The 18,092-nt window shown below is 40.3% G+C and overlaps 1 protein-coding gene and 1 pseudogene across 1 annotated transcript; one reads left to right on the plus strand and one right to left on the minus strand.

Annotated features, from left to right (window-relative positions):
- Positions 1-6,032: 6,032 nt before the first annotated feature.
- LOC103409784 (general transcription and DNA repair factor IIH subunit TFB5-like) lies at positions 6,033-6,753 on the plus strand (annotated as a pseudogene).
- A 2,068-nt stretch (positions 6,754-8,821) lies between these two features.
- On the minus strand, positions 8,822-17,901 carry LOC139197029 (probable magnesium transporter NIPA9). The gene is made up of 8 exons (XM_070823475.1): positions 17,733-17,901; positions 17,584-17,657; positions 17,306-17,404; positions 9,964-10,093; positions 9,759-9,847; positions 9,605-9,661; positions 9,461-9,519; positions 8,822-9,186 (listed from the first exon to the last, which is right to left on the minus strand). Exons 3-8 carry the CDS (start codon positions 17,354-17,356, stop codon positions 9,057-9,059), a joined length of 516 nt encoding a protein of 171 aa, XP_070679576.1. The 5' UTR covers positions 17,357-17,404; positions 17,584-17,657; positions 17,733-17,901; the 3' UTR covers positions 8,822-9,056.
- Positions 17,902-18,092: the final 191 nt, after the last annotated feature.

Consider the following 18,092-nt stretch of genomic DNA (forward strand, 5'->3'; position numbering starts at 1 on the left):
CATAAAGCCAATGTATGAGTATTTTGAGGAGCATGTCGTGGAGGACATACCCCTCCATGCCGTGGGTCCTATTCAAGCTTAACTGGAGGTATCGTCCGACTGAAGACGTTAAAGCAAGCGCTTCTTGGGAGGCAACCCATGTATTCAAATAAGGAAGATCTTTGAATCGCTTCACAATTAGTTTTGCGTTCCTAAAAACCTTCCCTTTACTGCATTTATTTTGCCATGTTTGTCATATTTATTTGTTGCTTGTTTGATTGTTTTTGGTGTGGGTTTATGTTTGAAACATTGACAAGTAAACAAGGTGTTTTTATATTAACTTTCGTGGAAAAGGAACATTAGGTAGAAAGGTAGAAAAGTACAATAAACAGGAAGGAGCTTTCATTGGTCAGGAGGTGCCTCAACACTCGACGAAGCTTCAGAAATCGGAGAGGTGCCCGCTCAGAAATCGAAGAGGCACCTGTTTTCTCAAAAGTCAGGCATGCTCAGAAATCGAAGAGGCACCTGCTTTCTCAGAAGAGGAGCCTGCTTATAAATCGAAGAGACGCCTGCTTTCTCAAAAGCTGGGCTACTCAGAAACCACGGGTCGATCTCAGAAATTGAAGAAGCGCTTGCTTTTCCAGACGTGTCAGCACCTGTCACATGCACACTTAGCTTTGCGAAAATCACGGGCAATTTGTCGAAAAGCCGATCTCAAATATCAAAGAGGCACCTACTTTTCCAGACGTGTCAGCACCTGTCATATGCACACTCAGCTTTGCGAAAATTACAGGCAATCTGTCGAAGAATTCTGGTGAAGTAGAAAGTGCATGAATCTTACTGTTCAATCACCCAACGGTTGCCGACAAGAGTGAAATAATAGTACCTCTACCGATTATGAAAAAATTCCTATAAATGTCAACCTTCACCCTCCATAGCAAGGCAGACTCACTTAACCTTTCTTCATCTCTGAGAATGCATTCCCAATGAAGCTTCTCGAGTTATTCAGTGTTCCTCATCCCCTGGGGTACCTCTGCAAACAAGTCATCAAGAGCAAAAGTATTTCATATCATGAAGTTTGAAAGCAAGAGTATCTCATATCATGTTTTCTCCCTGTCCTTTTCCTTGTCTTTGTGACAAGGAGAAAAAGAGCAATCAGCCAGCACTTGCTATCAATCTTTCGATCTAAGAACCGACTGCCTGGAACCCTTTCCTGATTGCTTACCTAGCATTGCTCTCGAGTGCTCATTTTTCAACATCTTATGCTTCCATAAAAGATACCACATCTGCCTGGAGAACAGATAAGGCAAGTGAAAATGATACCTTGAAGCATGTGGAGACAACGTGCTGATTCATCTTCAACTAAGGACAAGGAGAAAGAAAGCAATCGGTCGGCACTTGGAAAGATTGAAAAATAAAACAGACCATCATCTCTACCTCGTGCCTGCCTGCCGTAGAAGAAACAAGTAGAGAAGAATGCAGTCTGTACAATCAAATCAACCCAGCAGAAGGAGTTTGAGTTGAATCCAAGAGCTCGAGAAGTTTCAACAACATATTAACGGCATCATCGCCAAAGCGCAAAGCCTCGCCGTACAACGCCGTCAATTCACCACCACCAAGGAACTCTCTTATTGCTTGCTCAGAATCCCAGCCCAGTTCAAGAATAAACCTGTGGAAAGATACTTCTTCAAAAGCAAAAGTATCTCATATCATCAGAGTCGAAGGCAAAGATATCTTATAGCATGCTTTTCCTTTACCCTTGCTCTTGCCTGCAAGAAGAAAGAAAGCAATCGGTCAGCACTTGGACAGATTGAACAAATAAACAAACCAACACCTCTACCTCGTGCCTTCCTGCCGTGCAGAAGAAACAAGCAGAGAAGAATGCAGCCTGCACAGTCAATCTACCTCCATAACCAGATTTGCATTCCTAAACTCTACTCTTTCTTGTTTTTACTTTGCCATACTTGTCATGTTTTATTAGTTGTGTGGTTTTCTTGTTTGAGTGTAAGTCTATGTGTGAAACATTGAGGACAATGTTTGATTTAAGTGTGAGGGGGTAAACAAGCTGTTTTGCATGATTTTCGTGGGTTTTATTCACCTATCACTTACAATGTTGTTTTTAGTGCATTTTAAGCTGTTTTGGTGTGTTTTGAAGTAAAAATCCAAAAAATTTAAAAAAATCTGAAAAAAAAAATTGTTTTGAAAACCCAAAAAGAGTTGTTTTTGTGTGTTTGTTTGTTTCTTAAGGTACCTTCCAACACAATAATGAGGATTTGGTTTTTAAGTGCATGACTGTTAAAGAAAGTTACAAACATGAATGGAAGTTTGATATGCTCTTTGGTTTATGCTTGGTTGTTGTTATAGTTTATGAATTCACATGCAATCACAAAAGAAAAAAATCAGTTATTGTAACATGCTTGAAGGAAGGAACTCAAACTAACGCTACATCCCTGAGAGACTTGAGCCTAAATGTTTATTTGGAGAGTTATTAATCTATGCATTCTTGTTTTCTAATGTCGTTGCATGATGTCATTATTCTTTGCTTGGTTGCTATTTAGAATGTGTTTCATCATTATAGATCCAAATACTAGAATTCATGCATGTTCCATTCAAAGCATAACATTGATTTGCATAACACATATTCAAGATGAAGTTGTTTAGTGAACCAAAGCCAAATAGCCGAACCCACCTTTGTCATTTGTTTTGTAGGTTTAAACCCCGTTGAGCCTTGTTTAGCCTATTTTCTTTGTTAAACCACATCATCTCTACCTAACCTAGAATAGGACTATCCATACCCTTGTTCTTGAAGTATAGTGGAGCATAACTTAGAAAGAATTCATTTTGATCAACATTATTGCAGAAAACAAGTGTGGGGGAATTTGGATTTCAAAGTTGTGTTTTTGTGTGCCAAAGAAATTGGGCATGGCAGAGAGAAAAATTCGTGGAAAAAGAAAAAGAAAAGAAAAAGAAATGCATGAAAAGAATGAAAAACAGTTGAAAATAAGTGAGAATGAACTCACATGTGTTGGTTGTTGAAGAAAGGGTCCAAAAGTTTGAAATTGACCCTAAGGTGTTGCATGAATCTTCCCTTGTGTTTAAAAGTAGATTTCTGCATTATAAAGAGAATTCTAAGTGCCTAAATCATTACTTTGCTCACTATTGCTTTAAGAACGTTTGTTTACCCTTACCTCTCTTTGTTAGCCAACACCCTTAACCCCGTTACAACCCTTGACTTCCATCTTAAGTGTTGTGTGTTTCAATATGTGGAGTTTGAAATTGGTACAAGCATATGATATCACTGGTTCTCGCTTCTAAATAGTAGCATTCCATTCATAAGATCATATATATACATGAATTAATAATTCCAGTAATTGCTTCTTTGTTGAAAAACATATGTGAGTACTAGTTTTCATGTTTACATTAATCTTCTCACATATACCTAGTATAGGGAGTGTAGTCAGAAATTCTTGTGTGAAAATAAGAGTGTATCTAGTAAGGAATTGAGGGAATTCTCTAAGGCATGTTACTACATTCAAAATGTTGTTTTAATTGATTAAATGTGAGCTAGTAAATGGTGACTATGATTAAGTATGCTCGAGGGTAAGGATTGATTAAATCTATGTGAGTGGAGATCTTTGGCATGTCATGTTTCATTGAAAATCCCTGAGGCAAATGCTAAGTGTGGGGGAATTTGATAGGAGCATATTTATGCGACTGAGTTAGCTTGTTCTCATACATTTATGTTGTTATTTCTTAGTTAATTTTGTATTTTAAGCTATTTTCATGTGTTTGTAGGTCCATAGGCCTTATAAAGCAATACGGTGCATTTTGGTGCATTTTGGAGCAGTTTTGGGCTTGGAATGGATAACACATGCATGGAGCAAGGTGGATGGACGAAATTGAAGACTAAAGAGGCTAGGAATGTGTTAAAGAGAAAGAAGAATTAATTTAAAAAGGACAAAGAGCTCAGCAACCAAAGAAGAAACATGAGTCAAGATTACCTTATTTTGATTTAACCTTTCTTAATCCTAATCCAACTAAGTTCCAGCCACAAGGAGGGTTCCCCAAAGATATTAGGACACTAAATAAAGGATTCTAGAAGCCTTAATCTCAGCCACAAAGGGATGTCACTCCACCTTTTCTCTTCCATGCCGTGCCATCATCATTGTCCCCTCCATTGATCCAGACTTCTGCACCATTACACTCCATTTCCTTTCCCATGCCGGACATCATCATCCATGTTCCCTCCTTGCACTCATTTGCTGCACCATTCCACTTCCTTTCCTTTGTCTACCATGTGCACAATATTCTTGTCCACTCCTTGCACTCATTGATGCACCACTCCTTCACCTTTCCACCCATGTCATGCATCATCATCATTGTCCCCTTCATGCACTCATTTGATGCACCATTTCATTGACTCATTGCTGCACCATTCCTTGTTCCCTCCATCATATAAGGTTTCATGCATCATTTCATCATTTTAACCTCCACTCCATGCACTCATTGCTACACCATCCTTCACTTTAACCCCCCCCATGCCGTGCATCATCACTCCACTTTCACCCTTGTTTCATTTCTACATCATTTCACCTCCCTTTCCTTTCTCTACCATGTGCACAATCATTCATGTCCCCTACATGCACTCATTGCTACACCATCCCTCAACTTTCACCCTTCATGCCGTGCATCATTAACCTCCCATCCTTGACTCATTACTGCACACACCACTCCCTTTTCTTTCCCTAGCTGTGCACTCCTTCTATAAAAGGAAGTGTGTGTAACAGCCATAAGGGTTCAGTTTTCAAATAGATCATTCACCACCATTTCAACACAACCTTCATCCATAAACATCCATTCATCTTCTCAGCCATTCTTCCATACAAATCACCACCCAAACCTTACACCAAACCTTGTGCCGTGAGTGAAGAAAGAAGGAAGAACTCTTGGATGTTCAAGCTTAATTGTTAAAGCATTCAGGGTGTAGTTCGTTCTATATTTACAATGTTTAAATTCATTTTCTTTCGTTTTGTTGTGAACATGAGTGGCTAAACCCTTCTTGGCTATGGGTGATTTCAAAGCCATGATTATGTGTGCAATATGAGTGACATGATGTCATAGTTGCAAGTGCTTTGTCAATGCTTATGATTTTCATTGAACGTAATGATCTTTGATCGTATCTCTATTATGATGTCATGTAGGGAACTTTTGAAGAATACTTTGGGTTGTCGAATGATGTCATCCAATCTAATAAAACAAGGAAAATCTGAGAGTTAACTAGTGATGTCACGGTTAATTTGGAGCATTGTCGTTCATAATTCAATGTAGTAGTAACTGGAAATCGAGTTGTTTGCATACATGTCATGTGTGGAGGAAAAGCCTCTAGCTAGCCCATCATCCATCTAATTTCCCAAAATTGTTTTCAAACCTGTTTTTAAGTTACAATCTGTTTTGTTATTTTAAATTCCTCCAAAACAAAACCCCCCCCCCCTTTACTTTCTTGTTTCAAATTATTTTAAACTTGTTTTGTTTGTGTTTTTAAGTGTTTCGAGTCAAGCTCAAACCTTACTTTCGTCCAAAATTGTGTTTAGTGTCAAAAACTGCCTAGTTGGTGTTTTTAGGCAGCTTTGAGTGTCTTTATCTTATTTTGAGTCTTGTGAACTAGTTTTGAGTCTTTTGAATCTATCCTATCGTTTTTAAGTTTGTTTTTGTGTCTTTAAGTCAGTTTAGAATCAATTAGCAATCTCTCCTAATCCCCGGCCTAGAACGATCTCTACTTATACATATACTACAATTGTCAAAAGAGGATTTAATTTGTGTGTTAAGTTAATTTTCGCATCACTCATTGATTGATTTATATTCTGGAGTGTATCTTGTGTCGTAAAATAATTCATTAATTCAGGCAGGGTATTGTGGATTTAATCTTTCTTTTAATTATGTTATGTATTTAGGGTTAAAGATAATACCGTGTTAAGATTCAGTATAATCCTAGTATTTTCTCATATATTGGCTTTTGTTGTTGCAGTTAAGAATCTTGATGTTTCTGATGCAAGATGGTGAACGCTGTTAAAGGACTGTTCATCTCTCGGTAAGATACTACTTGTACCAATTCTGTGTTGCGCTTTTATTAGTTTTGCGGAATTTGGCATGGTTTTCAAAGATATTAGGTTGCCGTTCCTCCTCGCCTTCATATATTTCGAGAACTACTTCTATTCAATGGATACAACGACAAGTTTAAAATCTTGTCTTGCATACGTTGGCACTCGGCAGTTCTCTGCCTTTTGGGCCCTAGGTTTGATTTGTTTCTATTGGTAGCTACAACGGAGTGTCCGATCATCACAGATTCACGATAGTTTTTTTGAGTTCAAAGCAAGTGCTTGGATTTAAAGCTTCCGACTTCTGTACATTATATGATCATACACAGCGCAATCCACAAATAGATTTTGATTCATCCAGTGAAGTGATTTCCGGGGAGTTTGTATCTTCAGGCTTTTAGTATCTCTTAATCCAGCTGCTGAGTTTACCATCCTTAAAGAATAGTTTTAGTTGCTTCTTTAACCATCTCATGCTCTTCCCTTTTTCTGAAAGCATTTGTGCTTCTCTTGTGCAGTGACATACCGATGGCGCAATTCATCATCAATTACGACAATTCACTGCCTGCTTCACAGAGATTCATAATACACGTCTTGGATAGCACTCACAACTTTGTGCAGCCCCATGCTGCCGAGATGATAAGAAGCGCCATTGCAGAATTCATACGAGAAGCCTACTTGAGTGCTTTGGAGACCAAATGTTTGATTCATCGTTCATATCATGGCTTAAATCTTTCCTCCAGTTCTTTGTCGACTGCAGCTGTTAATACGCATCCCAGCTTCCTGTAAGAGAAATTATACTACCTTGTGCTTTTGTAGTCGGAACACATGGAAGTTTGAATGATACCCATGCATTGTATTAAATGTAGTGAACTGTGTTTCGAGTAGGGGTGGGCATAGTTTGGTTTGGTGCTATTTCAAACGGTTTTGGTTCGGACCACACGGTTTCAAATCATTTGCAAACAAAATAAAAGTAAGGTGAAACACCGCAAATTACATGGAATTCAATTACAAATTTGTAGGAAATTCAATTCATGCTGCAAAATTTAAATATCAAATAGCATATTTTTAGTTAAATACTTGAATCTGAATCACAGTAAACAAATGGCCGAATGGGTTCGTTTGTTTAAGTATTACAAGGATCCTCTTTGTGGGGATCCGGGGATTAATCAATCGTGTCCATTCATTATACATTTTGAGGTCAATTTTCGTTAGATAGTATTTATTTTCAATTTTAACTTAAAAATTTAAAATAATTTTTAACTACACGATATATGATGAACGGACACAATTGATTGATCCTCTAAATCTTCACAAAAAAGATCCGGAAAGGATCCTGTTCCTTTAATTCCAAACAAGGGCAGAGAACTTCCCTTGAATCTGAAACAAGAAGGGATCATAGCATTTGACTATTTAATTCCAAACAAGGGCAGTGAACTAAGTTTGAATCCCCTTTTGGTTTGAAAAACAACAAACAAATGGGTTTGCAGTGTGCGGATCAAACTAAATTTATGGACTCAAACAAACAATCAATTAGAACACACCATCTATATGGGTATTTTAAATTAAATATATTTTTTTTATTTTTTGTTGTGATGTTCGGTTTCAGTTTAGTTTCAGAAGGTTAAACTGAAACCAAACCACTTTTTCTCAATGCGGTTCAGTTTCAAAAGCGCAAAAAACTAATTGTTCAGTACGGACCAGTTTGGTTTGTGTTTCGGTTTCGGTTTTGGGTTTTTTGTCAATATTCTAATTAAAAAATGGGCAAATGTTAATTGCTGAGAAAGGGCAGAAGTTGAATTTGGAGAGTGATTGATTTTTTTTATTCAGTCAATATTTTAATTAGGTTAATTTGAACTGCAAGGAGGAAATTGAAACTTGAGTGTGGAGAGGGAGGGTATCCCTAGTAATTGAAATTAGATAGTGGTGTTAAATGGAAAAATGTAACACTAAAAACTTATAATAGAGAAAATTGTAGCAATAGTCTCCCTAAACTCATTAAAGTGTGCAATTATAGTCCTTTTTGTCAACTTCGTCAAAATGAGTTATGTGCCACACACGTGGGGCTGAATTAAGAGGAAAATATGGAAAATCAAATGAAAAAAATTGTAGCAATGATCTCTTAACTTTAACCCAATTAGAGAAATGGTTCCACAACTTTAACCCAATTGTAGCAATGGTCATTTGAACCTGATTCATTTTGACGGAGTTGACGAAAAATATCATAGTTGTCAATTTTGATGAGTTAAGGGACCAATGATCATAGATTTTTAGTTGAATGACCATTATTCCTATTAGGTTAAAGTTAAAGGATCATTGATACAATTCCACTTTACATGCAAGGAGTTGTTCCTTTTTATATGACAATGTGAAGTCATTTCAATGTACAAATATTGTAATCTAAATCGTTTATTTATTTTATCCTCATTCAAACATAATCTCTAAAAAAAACTCCATTCAATTTTAAGACTGTTAGTTGTTGATACACCTTGTGACATTTCTAATTTCGATCTCTTTACGAAAAATTATTTCATGCTATGTAATAATCAAATACTAGTAGCATTAGATAGACTTGGCATTCGTGTCGTGTTTTCCGTGTTCGTGTCGTTTTCGTGTCATACCCGATATCTTAACGGGTCGTGTCGTGTAACACCCGATAAAATAAACGGATAAAATGACCCGACCCGAAATCGACCCGATAATATTAACGGGTAATATGACCCGACCCGTTACCCGTTAAGGAAAATATATTTTAAACCAATAAATAATTAAATAAAAAACATAATACTTTTTTTGAGTGAAAAAAAGGTTGAACCCACAATTGCTTGATTAGAACCAAAACACAAATCAATCTTCTAACCATGCAAGATTGGTATTGCTTGATTACAATTTGATATAGTCAATGGGACTACAAATTTATTTCATGGGACCGACATTCAATTTACGTGAGCACATGGATATGAAACTAGGAACTTGGTAAAGTGCTTAACATACCTGGTAATAAAACCCTATACCACTACAACATATGCTGATTATCACACATATCGGGACCAGCATGCTGTGGAAACCCTGCTCCAAGAACACAAATCCCATCTTTGATATCACAGATGCCATCCTGCAATAAGATGTGTGATAATTGCATTATAATTTTAAACATGGCTTGACAACAACAGCAGCTTCATGATTTAAATCAACAAGACTTAAAACTTTCTATCGTTTGTAACATAAAGTACACACAACTGACATGCTCAACACATCATTGACATCTACTAGCATGCACACTATAACTCATTATATGCTTTTTAATAATTTCCCTTTTAGAACTGAAAGATGAGAGAGATGAATCTATATGTGAATCGTGATAAGAAACATGCTGGACAGAATCATACCCGAACAAAATGCCAGATTCCAAGCCATATATAATTTCTTCAACAACTTCATATTCCATCTGTACCATGAGCAGGTATCAGTGAACTGGTCGTGGGCACCATACTCAAACACTAAAGATAGATGAAACGAAGTAATCAGCTTACCAACTCCTGTTCTTTGCGTTGACGTCTGTAGATGCGTAGCCACCCATTAAGGAGGACCTATTTAAAGAGGCCTTGCAGGGTTAGAATCATTACACTGCATAAACCCAAGTGTCCAACTATAAACATCAGATGATGCACGGTATAAGGTACCTACAAACAAGAAGGCGACTACAATTGCCAACCATGGTAGATGAAACACCGATATTATGGAAGCCTTTTGCTCCTCACCTCCGGCACCAACCCCTGCAAATACAAAATCTCACACAAATTATTCTTAAAACAAAACACACAATCAAAAGTAATGCAACAGTTCCCAGCGAAGACACTTGAATTTTCAAGCATTGTAGAACTTACATTACCTATAGTGCCAATGCCTGCTAATGTAATCCCCATCCAGTCAACATCATTCATCATTTCCTTCAGATAAAAATGGGAAAAGATTGAAAGAATCGCAAGTCCACACCCGGAAACCGGTTGTATGACAGACACCTGAAAAATACATCATCCAACATTCAACAAAATGTAGCACAGCATTAATTCCAATCACCAAATACAACAACAACAACAACAAAGCCTTTTCCCACTAAGTGGGGTCGGCTATATGAATCCTAGAACGCCATTGCGCTCGGGTTTGTGTCATGTCCTCCGTTAGATCCAAGTACTCTAAGTCTTTTCTTAGAGTCTCTTCCAAAGTTTTCCTAGGTCTTCCTCTACCCCTTCGGCCCTGAACCTCTGTCCCGTAGTCACATCTTCGAACCGGAGCGTCACTCGGCCTTCTTTGCACATGTCCAAATCACCGGAGCCGATTTTCTCTCATCTTTCCTACAATTTCGGCTACTCCTACTTTACCTCGGATATCCTCATTCCCAATCTTATCCTTTCTCGTGTGCCCACACATCCCACAAAGCATCCTCATCTCCGCTACACTCATTTTGTGTACGTGTTGATGCTTCACCGCCCAACATTCTGTGCCATACAACATCGCTGGCCTTATTGCCGTCCTATAAAATTTTCCCTTGAGCTTCAGTGGCCTACGACGGTCACACAACACGCCGGATGCACTCTTACACTTCATCCATCCAGCTCGTATTCTATGGTTGAGATCTCCATCTAATTCTTCGTTCTCTTGCAAGATAGATCCTAGGTAGCGAAAACGGTCGCTTTTTGTGATCTTCGCTAGATTGCTCCGGTCATTAGTGTGGATAAGTATATAAATGGATAGAGATAGGAAAGCAAACACAAGATGTACGTGGTTCACCCAGATTGGCTACGTCCACGGAATAGAAGAGTTCTCATTAATTGTGAAGGGTTTACACAAGTACATAGGTTCAAGCTCTCCTTTAGTGAGTACAAGTGAATGATTTAGTACAAATGACATTAGGAAATATTGTGGGAGAATGATCTCGTAATCACGAAACTTCTAAGTATCGGAGTGTGGTGTCGTCTTGACTTGCCTTATCTGTCTCATAGGTAGATGTGGCATCTTCTCTGGAAGTACTCTTCCTCCATCCAGGGGTGGTATCTTTAACTGGTGGAGATGCACAAGGTAATGTATCAATTTCACTTGAAGCTTACTTGTAGTTTCAAGCTTGGTCAAGCGCGATACAAATCATGTAGTAGGAGTCCCCCAAGTCGCCGAGCTAGGGGGTCTGCTGAAAGAGGTGACAGACAAGGTAAGCAATCAGAGCTCCGACTGATTGTTCACCTTCTCCCCATCTTGCAGCAGCATGAAGGATAAAGAGAAGAAAAATGAGAAGAGATGATATGAGATACTTTTGCTTTTGAAGAAGTAACTTTCCACAGGCTTATTCTTGAACTGAGCTTGAGGGTTTTCTGGTTTCCTCCAGAGTATAAGGTCGACTGAAGAATTTGAGGGTCAAAACAAGTCCATCAAATCTAGAGTACGTTCCACCCTGCTGATATGGGATACTTTTGCTTTTGACAGAGTAATGGATGTATCGGCACGTGTGCTGTTACGCTTGTCTCCACATGCTTCCTTGTATCCTTCGCACTTACCCTATCTGTTCCTCAAGCAGATGCGGAATCTTCCCTGGAAACATAAGATGTTGAAGATGAGTACTCGAGAGCAATGCCAGGTAAGTAATCAGGTAAGGGGTTCCAAGCAGTCAGTTCCTGGCTGGGAGCTTGATTCCAAGTGCTGACTGATTGCTCTCTTTCTCCTTGTCTTGCAGGTAAAAACAAGGCCAAAGGAAAAGACAGGGAAAAAGCATGATATGGGATACTCTTGCTTTTAACCCTGATGATATGAGATATTCTTGCTCTAGTATAGCTTGTTTGCAGAGGTATTATCGGGGGGAAAGAAAGCTGAATATTTCGAAAGCCTTCGTTGGGAGTGCCCTCTCAGATATGATGAAGGGTTGAGCATTTTTGCAGGTCTGCCTGTCCGTTGGGGATGGAGGTCGACATATATAGGAGTCTCCCTAACAACAAGTAGTAATGCTATTCATTTACCCTGCTTGGTCATAGCACGGTAGTGGGAGCTGCCAGTTTCACATGTTTTAACTCTGTCAGAGCACTTTGAAAAAGTGGTCTGTGTTATCTGGCTCTCGAGATTCGGAGAACGATGCCTCTTCGATTTTTGAGAAAGTAATCATGCTGGGGGTCTGGCTCTCGAGATTCGGAGAGCAGTGTCTCTTCGATTTTTGAGGAAGTAATCATGTTGGGAGTCTGGCTCTCGAGATTCGGAGGGCGGTGCCTCTTCGATTTTGGAGCAAGCAATCCTGTTGGGAGTGTTGTCTCGAATGTGAGTAAAGGTTGGGCATGTTTGCTAGTCTACCTTGCCCCGAAGCACAAAGGTTGACACACAGGGACTTTCCAATTATCTAGCAATGGTACTGTTCCTTTACCCTCTCTTCGCTTTTGAAAAAGTAGTCATGTTGGGAGTCTGGCTCTCGAGATTCGGAGGACGGTGCCTCTTCGATTTTGGAGCAAGCAATCTTGTTGGCAGTGTTTTCTCGAATGTGAGTAAAGGTTGGGCATGTTTGCTAGTCTACCTTGCCACGAAGCACATAGGTTGACACACAGCAACTTTCCAATTATCCAGCAATGGTACTGTTCCTTTACCCTTGTGGGTAATAATATGGTAGCTAGACCTTCAAAATGTATGTGTCTAAACTTTGTTAGTGCTGTGTCTTTGCTATTATTTTACCTTTCTTGGTCAGAGCGATGTAGTGGGAGCTGCAAGCTTCACGTGCTCAACTTTGGCAGAGAACTTTGGCAAAGTTATCTGTGGTACCCATGAGCTATTGTTGCGTGTGGGAAGTGGGTGATTGAACAGTAAGATTCATGTGCTTTCTACTTCACCAGAAGTCTTCGACAGAATGCCCATAATTTCTGCAAAGCTGAGTGTGCGTGTGACAGGTGCTGACAAGGCTAGAATAGTAGGTGCCTCTTCGATTTCTGAGATCGGCCCTCGTGGTCTCTGAGCAGCCCAGCTTTTGAGAAAGCGAGCGCCTCTTCGATTGATTCGGAGAACGATGCCTCATCGATTTTTGAGAAAGCAATCATGCTGGGGGTCTGGCTCTCGAAGATTCGGGGAGCAGTGTCTCTTCGATTTTTGAGAAAGAATGTTGGGAGTCTGGCTCTCGAGATTCGGAGGGCGGTGCCTCTTCGATTTTGGAGCAAGCAATCTTGTTGGGAGTGTTTTCTCGAATGTGAGTAAAGGTTGGGCATGTTTGCTAGTCTACCTTGCCACGAAGCACAGAGGTTGACACACAGGGACTTTCCAATTATCCAGCAATGGTACTGTTCCTTTACCCTCTCTTCGATTTTTAAGAAAGTAGTCATGTTGGGAGTCTGGCTCTCGAGATTCGGAGGACGGTGCCTCTTCGATTTTGGAGCAAGCAATCTTATTGGGAGTGTTTTCTCGAATGTGAGTAAAGGTTGGGCATGTTTGCTAGTCTACCTTGCCACGAAGCACAGAGGTTGACACACAGGGACTTTCCAATTATCTAGCAGTGGTACTGTTCCTTTACCCTTGTGGGTAATAATATGGTAGCTAGACCTTCAAAATTTATGGGTCTAAACTTTGTTAGTGCTGTTTCTTTGCTATTCTTTTACCCTTCTTGGTCAGAGCGATGTAGTGGGAGCTGCAAGCTTCACGTGCTCAACTTTGGCAGAGAACTTTGGCAAAGTTATCTGTGGTACCCATGAGCTATTGTTGCGTGTGGGAAGTGGGTGATTGAACAGTAAGATTCATGTGTTTTCTACTTCCCCAGAAGTCTTCGACAGAATGCCCATAATTTCCGCAAAGCTAAGTGTGCGTGTGACAGGTGCTGACAAGGCTGGAAAAGTAGGTGCCTCTTCGATTTCTGAGATCGGCCCTCGTGGTCTCTGGGGAGCCCAGCTTTTGAGAAAGCGAGCGCCTCTTCGATTTCTGAGATCGGCCTTCGTGGTCTTTGAGCAGCCCAACTTTTGAGAAAGCAAACGCCTCTTCGATTTCTGAGATCAACCCTCGTGATCTCTAAGCAGCCCAGCTTTTGAGAAAGCAAACGCCTCTTCGATTTCTGAGCAGGTGCCTCTTCGATTTCTGAAGCTCCGTCGAGTGCAGATTTTTATAGGGGCTGGCATTAAGTTCCAAAGCACACTTGAATCTTCACCAGTAGAAGCTTCATTCTTGCACTTCTAAGATCTTGATTTGTCCGACCTCTTCTCTCTTCAACACCTTTGAAAATGTCTGGCCCCTCCGACCGTCGTTTTGACTTGAACCTTGTTGAAGAGGCAGCCCCGCCTTCTCCAGACAACATATGGCGCCCATCCTTCGTCTCCCCTACTGGTCCTCTTACCGTTGGGGATTCCGTGATGAAGAATGATATGACCGCTGCGGTGGTGGCCAGGAACCTTCTCACTCCCAAAGATAACAGACTACTTTCCAAACGGTCTGATGAGTTAGCTGTTAAGGATTCGCTGGCTCTCAGTGTTCAGTGTGCAGGTTCTGTGTCTAATATGGCCCAACGCCTATTTGCTCGAACTCGCCAAGTTGAATCATTGGCGGCTGAAGTGATGAGTCTCAAACAGGAGATTAGAGGGCTCAAGCATGAGAATAAACAGTTGCACCGGCTCGCACATGACTATGCTACAAACATGAAGAGGAAGCTTGACCAGATGAAGGAAACTGAATATGTCCTGTTAACTCATCCATTACCAACGCAAAAAGGTAAGGACTTAAGGATGAGCCTTGATGTAATCCTACAGTTATGGGAAAGCTTTCGGTTTGTCCTTCATGAGTTCTTACGGCAGTCTTTGCTCCTTCATACATATCCTTTATAGCTTGGATATATGCTACTCGTACTCCTTTCTTCTCTAAAATCCTCCAAAGAATGTCTCTTGGGACCCTATCATACGCTTTTTCCAAATCTATAAAGACCATGTGTAAATCCTTTTTCCCATCTCTATATCTTTCCATCAATCTTCGTAAGAGATAGATTGCCTCCATGGTTGAGCGCCCTGGCATGAACCCGAATTGGTTGTCCGAAACCCGTGTCTCTTGCCTCAATCTATGCTCAATGACTCTCTCCCAGAGCTTCATTGTATGACTCATTAGCTTAATACCCCTATAGTTCATACAATTTTGTACGTCGCCCTTATTCTTGTAGATAGGCACCAAAGTGCTCGTTCGCCACTCATTTGGCATCTTCTTCGTTTTCAAAATCCTATTGAAAAGGTCAGTGAGCCATGTTATACCTGTCTCTCCCAAAAGTTTCCACACTTCGATTGGTATATTGTCTGGGCCTATTGCTTTTTTATGCTTCATCTTCTTCAAAGCTACAACCACTTCTTCCTTCCGGATTCGACGATAAAAAGAGTAGTTTCTACATTCTTCTGAGTTACTCAACTCCCCTAAAGAAGCACTCATTTCATGTCCTTCATTGAAAAGATTATGAAAATAACCTCTCCATCTGTCTTTAACCGCGTTCTCTGTAGCAAGAACCTTTCCATCCTCATCCTTGATGCACCTCACTTGGTTTAGGTCCCTTGTCTTCTTTTCCCTTGCTCTAGATAGTTTATAGATATCCAACTCTCCTTCTTTGGTATCTAGTCGTTTATACATATCGTCGTAAGCCGCTAACTTAGCTTCTCTGACAGCTTTCTTCGCCTCTTGCTTCGCTTTTCTATACCTTTCACCATTTTCATCGGTCCTCTCCTTGTATAAGGCTTTACAACATTCCTTCTTAGCCTTCACCTTTGTTTGTACCTCCTCATTCCACCACCAAGATTCCTTTTGGTGTGGGGCAAAGCCCTTGGACTCTCCTAATACCTCTTTTGCTACTTTTTGAATACAACTAGCCATGGAATCCCACATTTGGCTAGCTTCCCCCTCTCTATCCCACACACATTGAGTGATTACCTTCTCTTTGAAAATGACTTGTTTTTCTTCTTTTAGATTCCACCATCTAGTCCTTGGGCACTTCCAAGTCTTGTTCTTTTGTCTTACTCTTTTGATATGTACATCCATCACCAACAAGCGATGTTGATTAGCCACGCTCTCTCCTGGTATAACTTTGCAATCCTTACAAGTTATACGATCCCCTTTCCTCATTAGAAGAAAATCTATTTGTGTTTTTGACGACCCACTCTTGTAGGTGATCACATGTTCTTCTCTTTTCTTAAAGAAGGTGTTGGCTAAGAAGAGATCATATGTCATTGCAAAATCCAAAATAGCTTCCCCATCCTCGTTTCTCTCCCCAAAACCATGGCCACCATGAAAACCTCCATAGTTGCCTGTCTCCCTGCCCACGTGTCCATTTAAATCTCCTCCTATAAATAACTTCTCCGTCTGAGCAATTCCTTGCACCAAGTCTCCAAGATCTTCCCAAAATTTCTCCTTCGAACTCGTATCCAACCCTACTTGAGGTGCGTACGCACTAATCACATTGATAAGTTCTTGTCCTATTACAATCTTGATTGCCATGATTCTATCTCCTACCCTCTTGACATCTACAACATCTTGTACCAAGGTCTTGTCCACGATGATGCCAACACCGTTTCTCGTTCTATTTGTGCCCGAATACCAAAGTTTAAACCCTGAGTTTTCTAGATCCTTTGCCTTACTACCAACCCACTTAGTTTCTTGTAGGCACATAATATTTATCCTTCTCCTCACCATAACTTCCACTACTTCCATAGATTTTCCCGTTAAGGTTCCTATATTCCACGTTCCTAAACGCATTTTGCTCTCTTGAACTCTACCCTTCTGTCCTAGCTTCTTCACCCTCCCCCGTCTAATAGGATCAAAGTACTTCTTTTGTGTGTCCCGGGTAAAGTTGATAGGAGCATATGCTCCCAAACAACTTTGAGTGGAGTCGTTCGAAAAGAAGTTTCTATGGCCCCCTTGCTCATTTAACACTGCATCCGGGTGCCGATGGAGATACAGCGACCCTTGCTCACTTATCACTGTGCTCGGGCCACACAGCGCGCCACTTACGGGTGACGCCCTAGCTTTAGCGCGATTTTGTTCTGGATTCATTTTCATAAGGATTCGACGTGATCATGGAGTGCCGGCTGTCGACTACCTGACGCCCTCCCCCTCCTCCTTTATCCGGGCTTGGGACCGGCCATGTAATACATAGGCGGAGTTTCCAATCACCAAATACGTAAACAAATTGCAGAAAGAAAACAAATACCCCAAAAATCGAAACAATAAACAATGAAAAATCCTAGCTTCGGGGTTGAAGCACTTACAGGAGCTAAAGACAATGCTCTCAACATTAACAAAGCTCCGAATATATCCATCAGAAATCCTATCAGCCATGCTTTGTTCAAAGCATACGCCCTGATCACCTGAAAACATATACAACATTCAAAATTTGAAATTTTGTTGTAAATCCTCAAAATTTGGGAATTTGAAACGAAACCCAATTCCCAGTTGGAACCGAAATCCCGGAATCCAAATCCAAAATTACAAATTGGGATTCGAAACTTGCAGGTCGAGTTAAGGTGATCTGTGAGTCAGTGAATACCAAAATGGAGTAGCAGCTCCTTCTTCTCCTTCTTCCATGGCTTCCATTCCAAGAGAGGAATCCAACGCAAGAAGCTGTGTCAATCGTTCGTGGTCAGAAATGGGAAATATGAGCGTAGAAAGAGTGAAGAGAGAGGGAGAAATACTTACATAGGAAGATGTCGTACGAATGGAAGACGAGAAGATCGTGGCTGTCGGAATTTTGGAAGAAAGACGGCGGGAGAGAGGGGCTAGGAAGAACAAACGGCGCCGCAGGCGGGTTGGGAGAGGGTTACGGCCGGGAGTGGGGAGAATAAACAGAAAGAATTTAGGGCTAGGCAATGGGGTTTTTTTTGTTTTGATCAAATCAGTCAGGACTCATATGGAAAACAATGGAAAATATGAGGGGTTTTTTGTCCAAAAAAAATTGTAATAATATAATTGAAATAGAATCCAACGGTACAGATTTAATCTCATTGATCTAACAGCTGTTATTTAAGTAAAGTCTTTAATAGTTTTTTAATTAATGTA

This window comes from Malus domestica, chromosome 06, assembly GCF_042453785.1.
Source record: "Malus domestica chromosome 06, GDT2T_hap1".
NCBI classification, from domain to species: Eukaryota; Viridiplantae; Streptophyta; class Magnoliopsida; order Rosales; family Rosaceae; genus Malus; species Malus domestica.

Coding starts and splice junctions, on each gene's coding strand:
- LOC139197029 (XM_070823475.1), bottom strand. CDS start 17,356: ATGGATATATTCGGAGCTTTGTTAATGTTGAGAGCATTGTCTTTAGCT. Junction 10,094..17,305: donor GAGCATTGTCTTTAGCTCCT/GTAAGTGCTTCA, acceptor TGTATTTTTCAG/GTGTCTGTCATACAACCGGT. Junction 9,662..9,758: donor TTGTAGTCGCCTTCTTGTTT/GTAGGTACCTTA, acceptor CTCTTTAAATAG/GTCCTCCTTAATGGGTGGCT.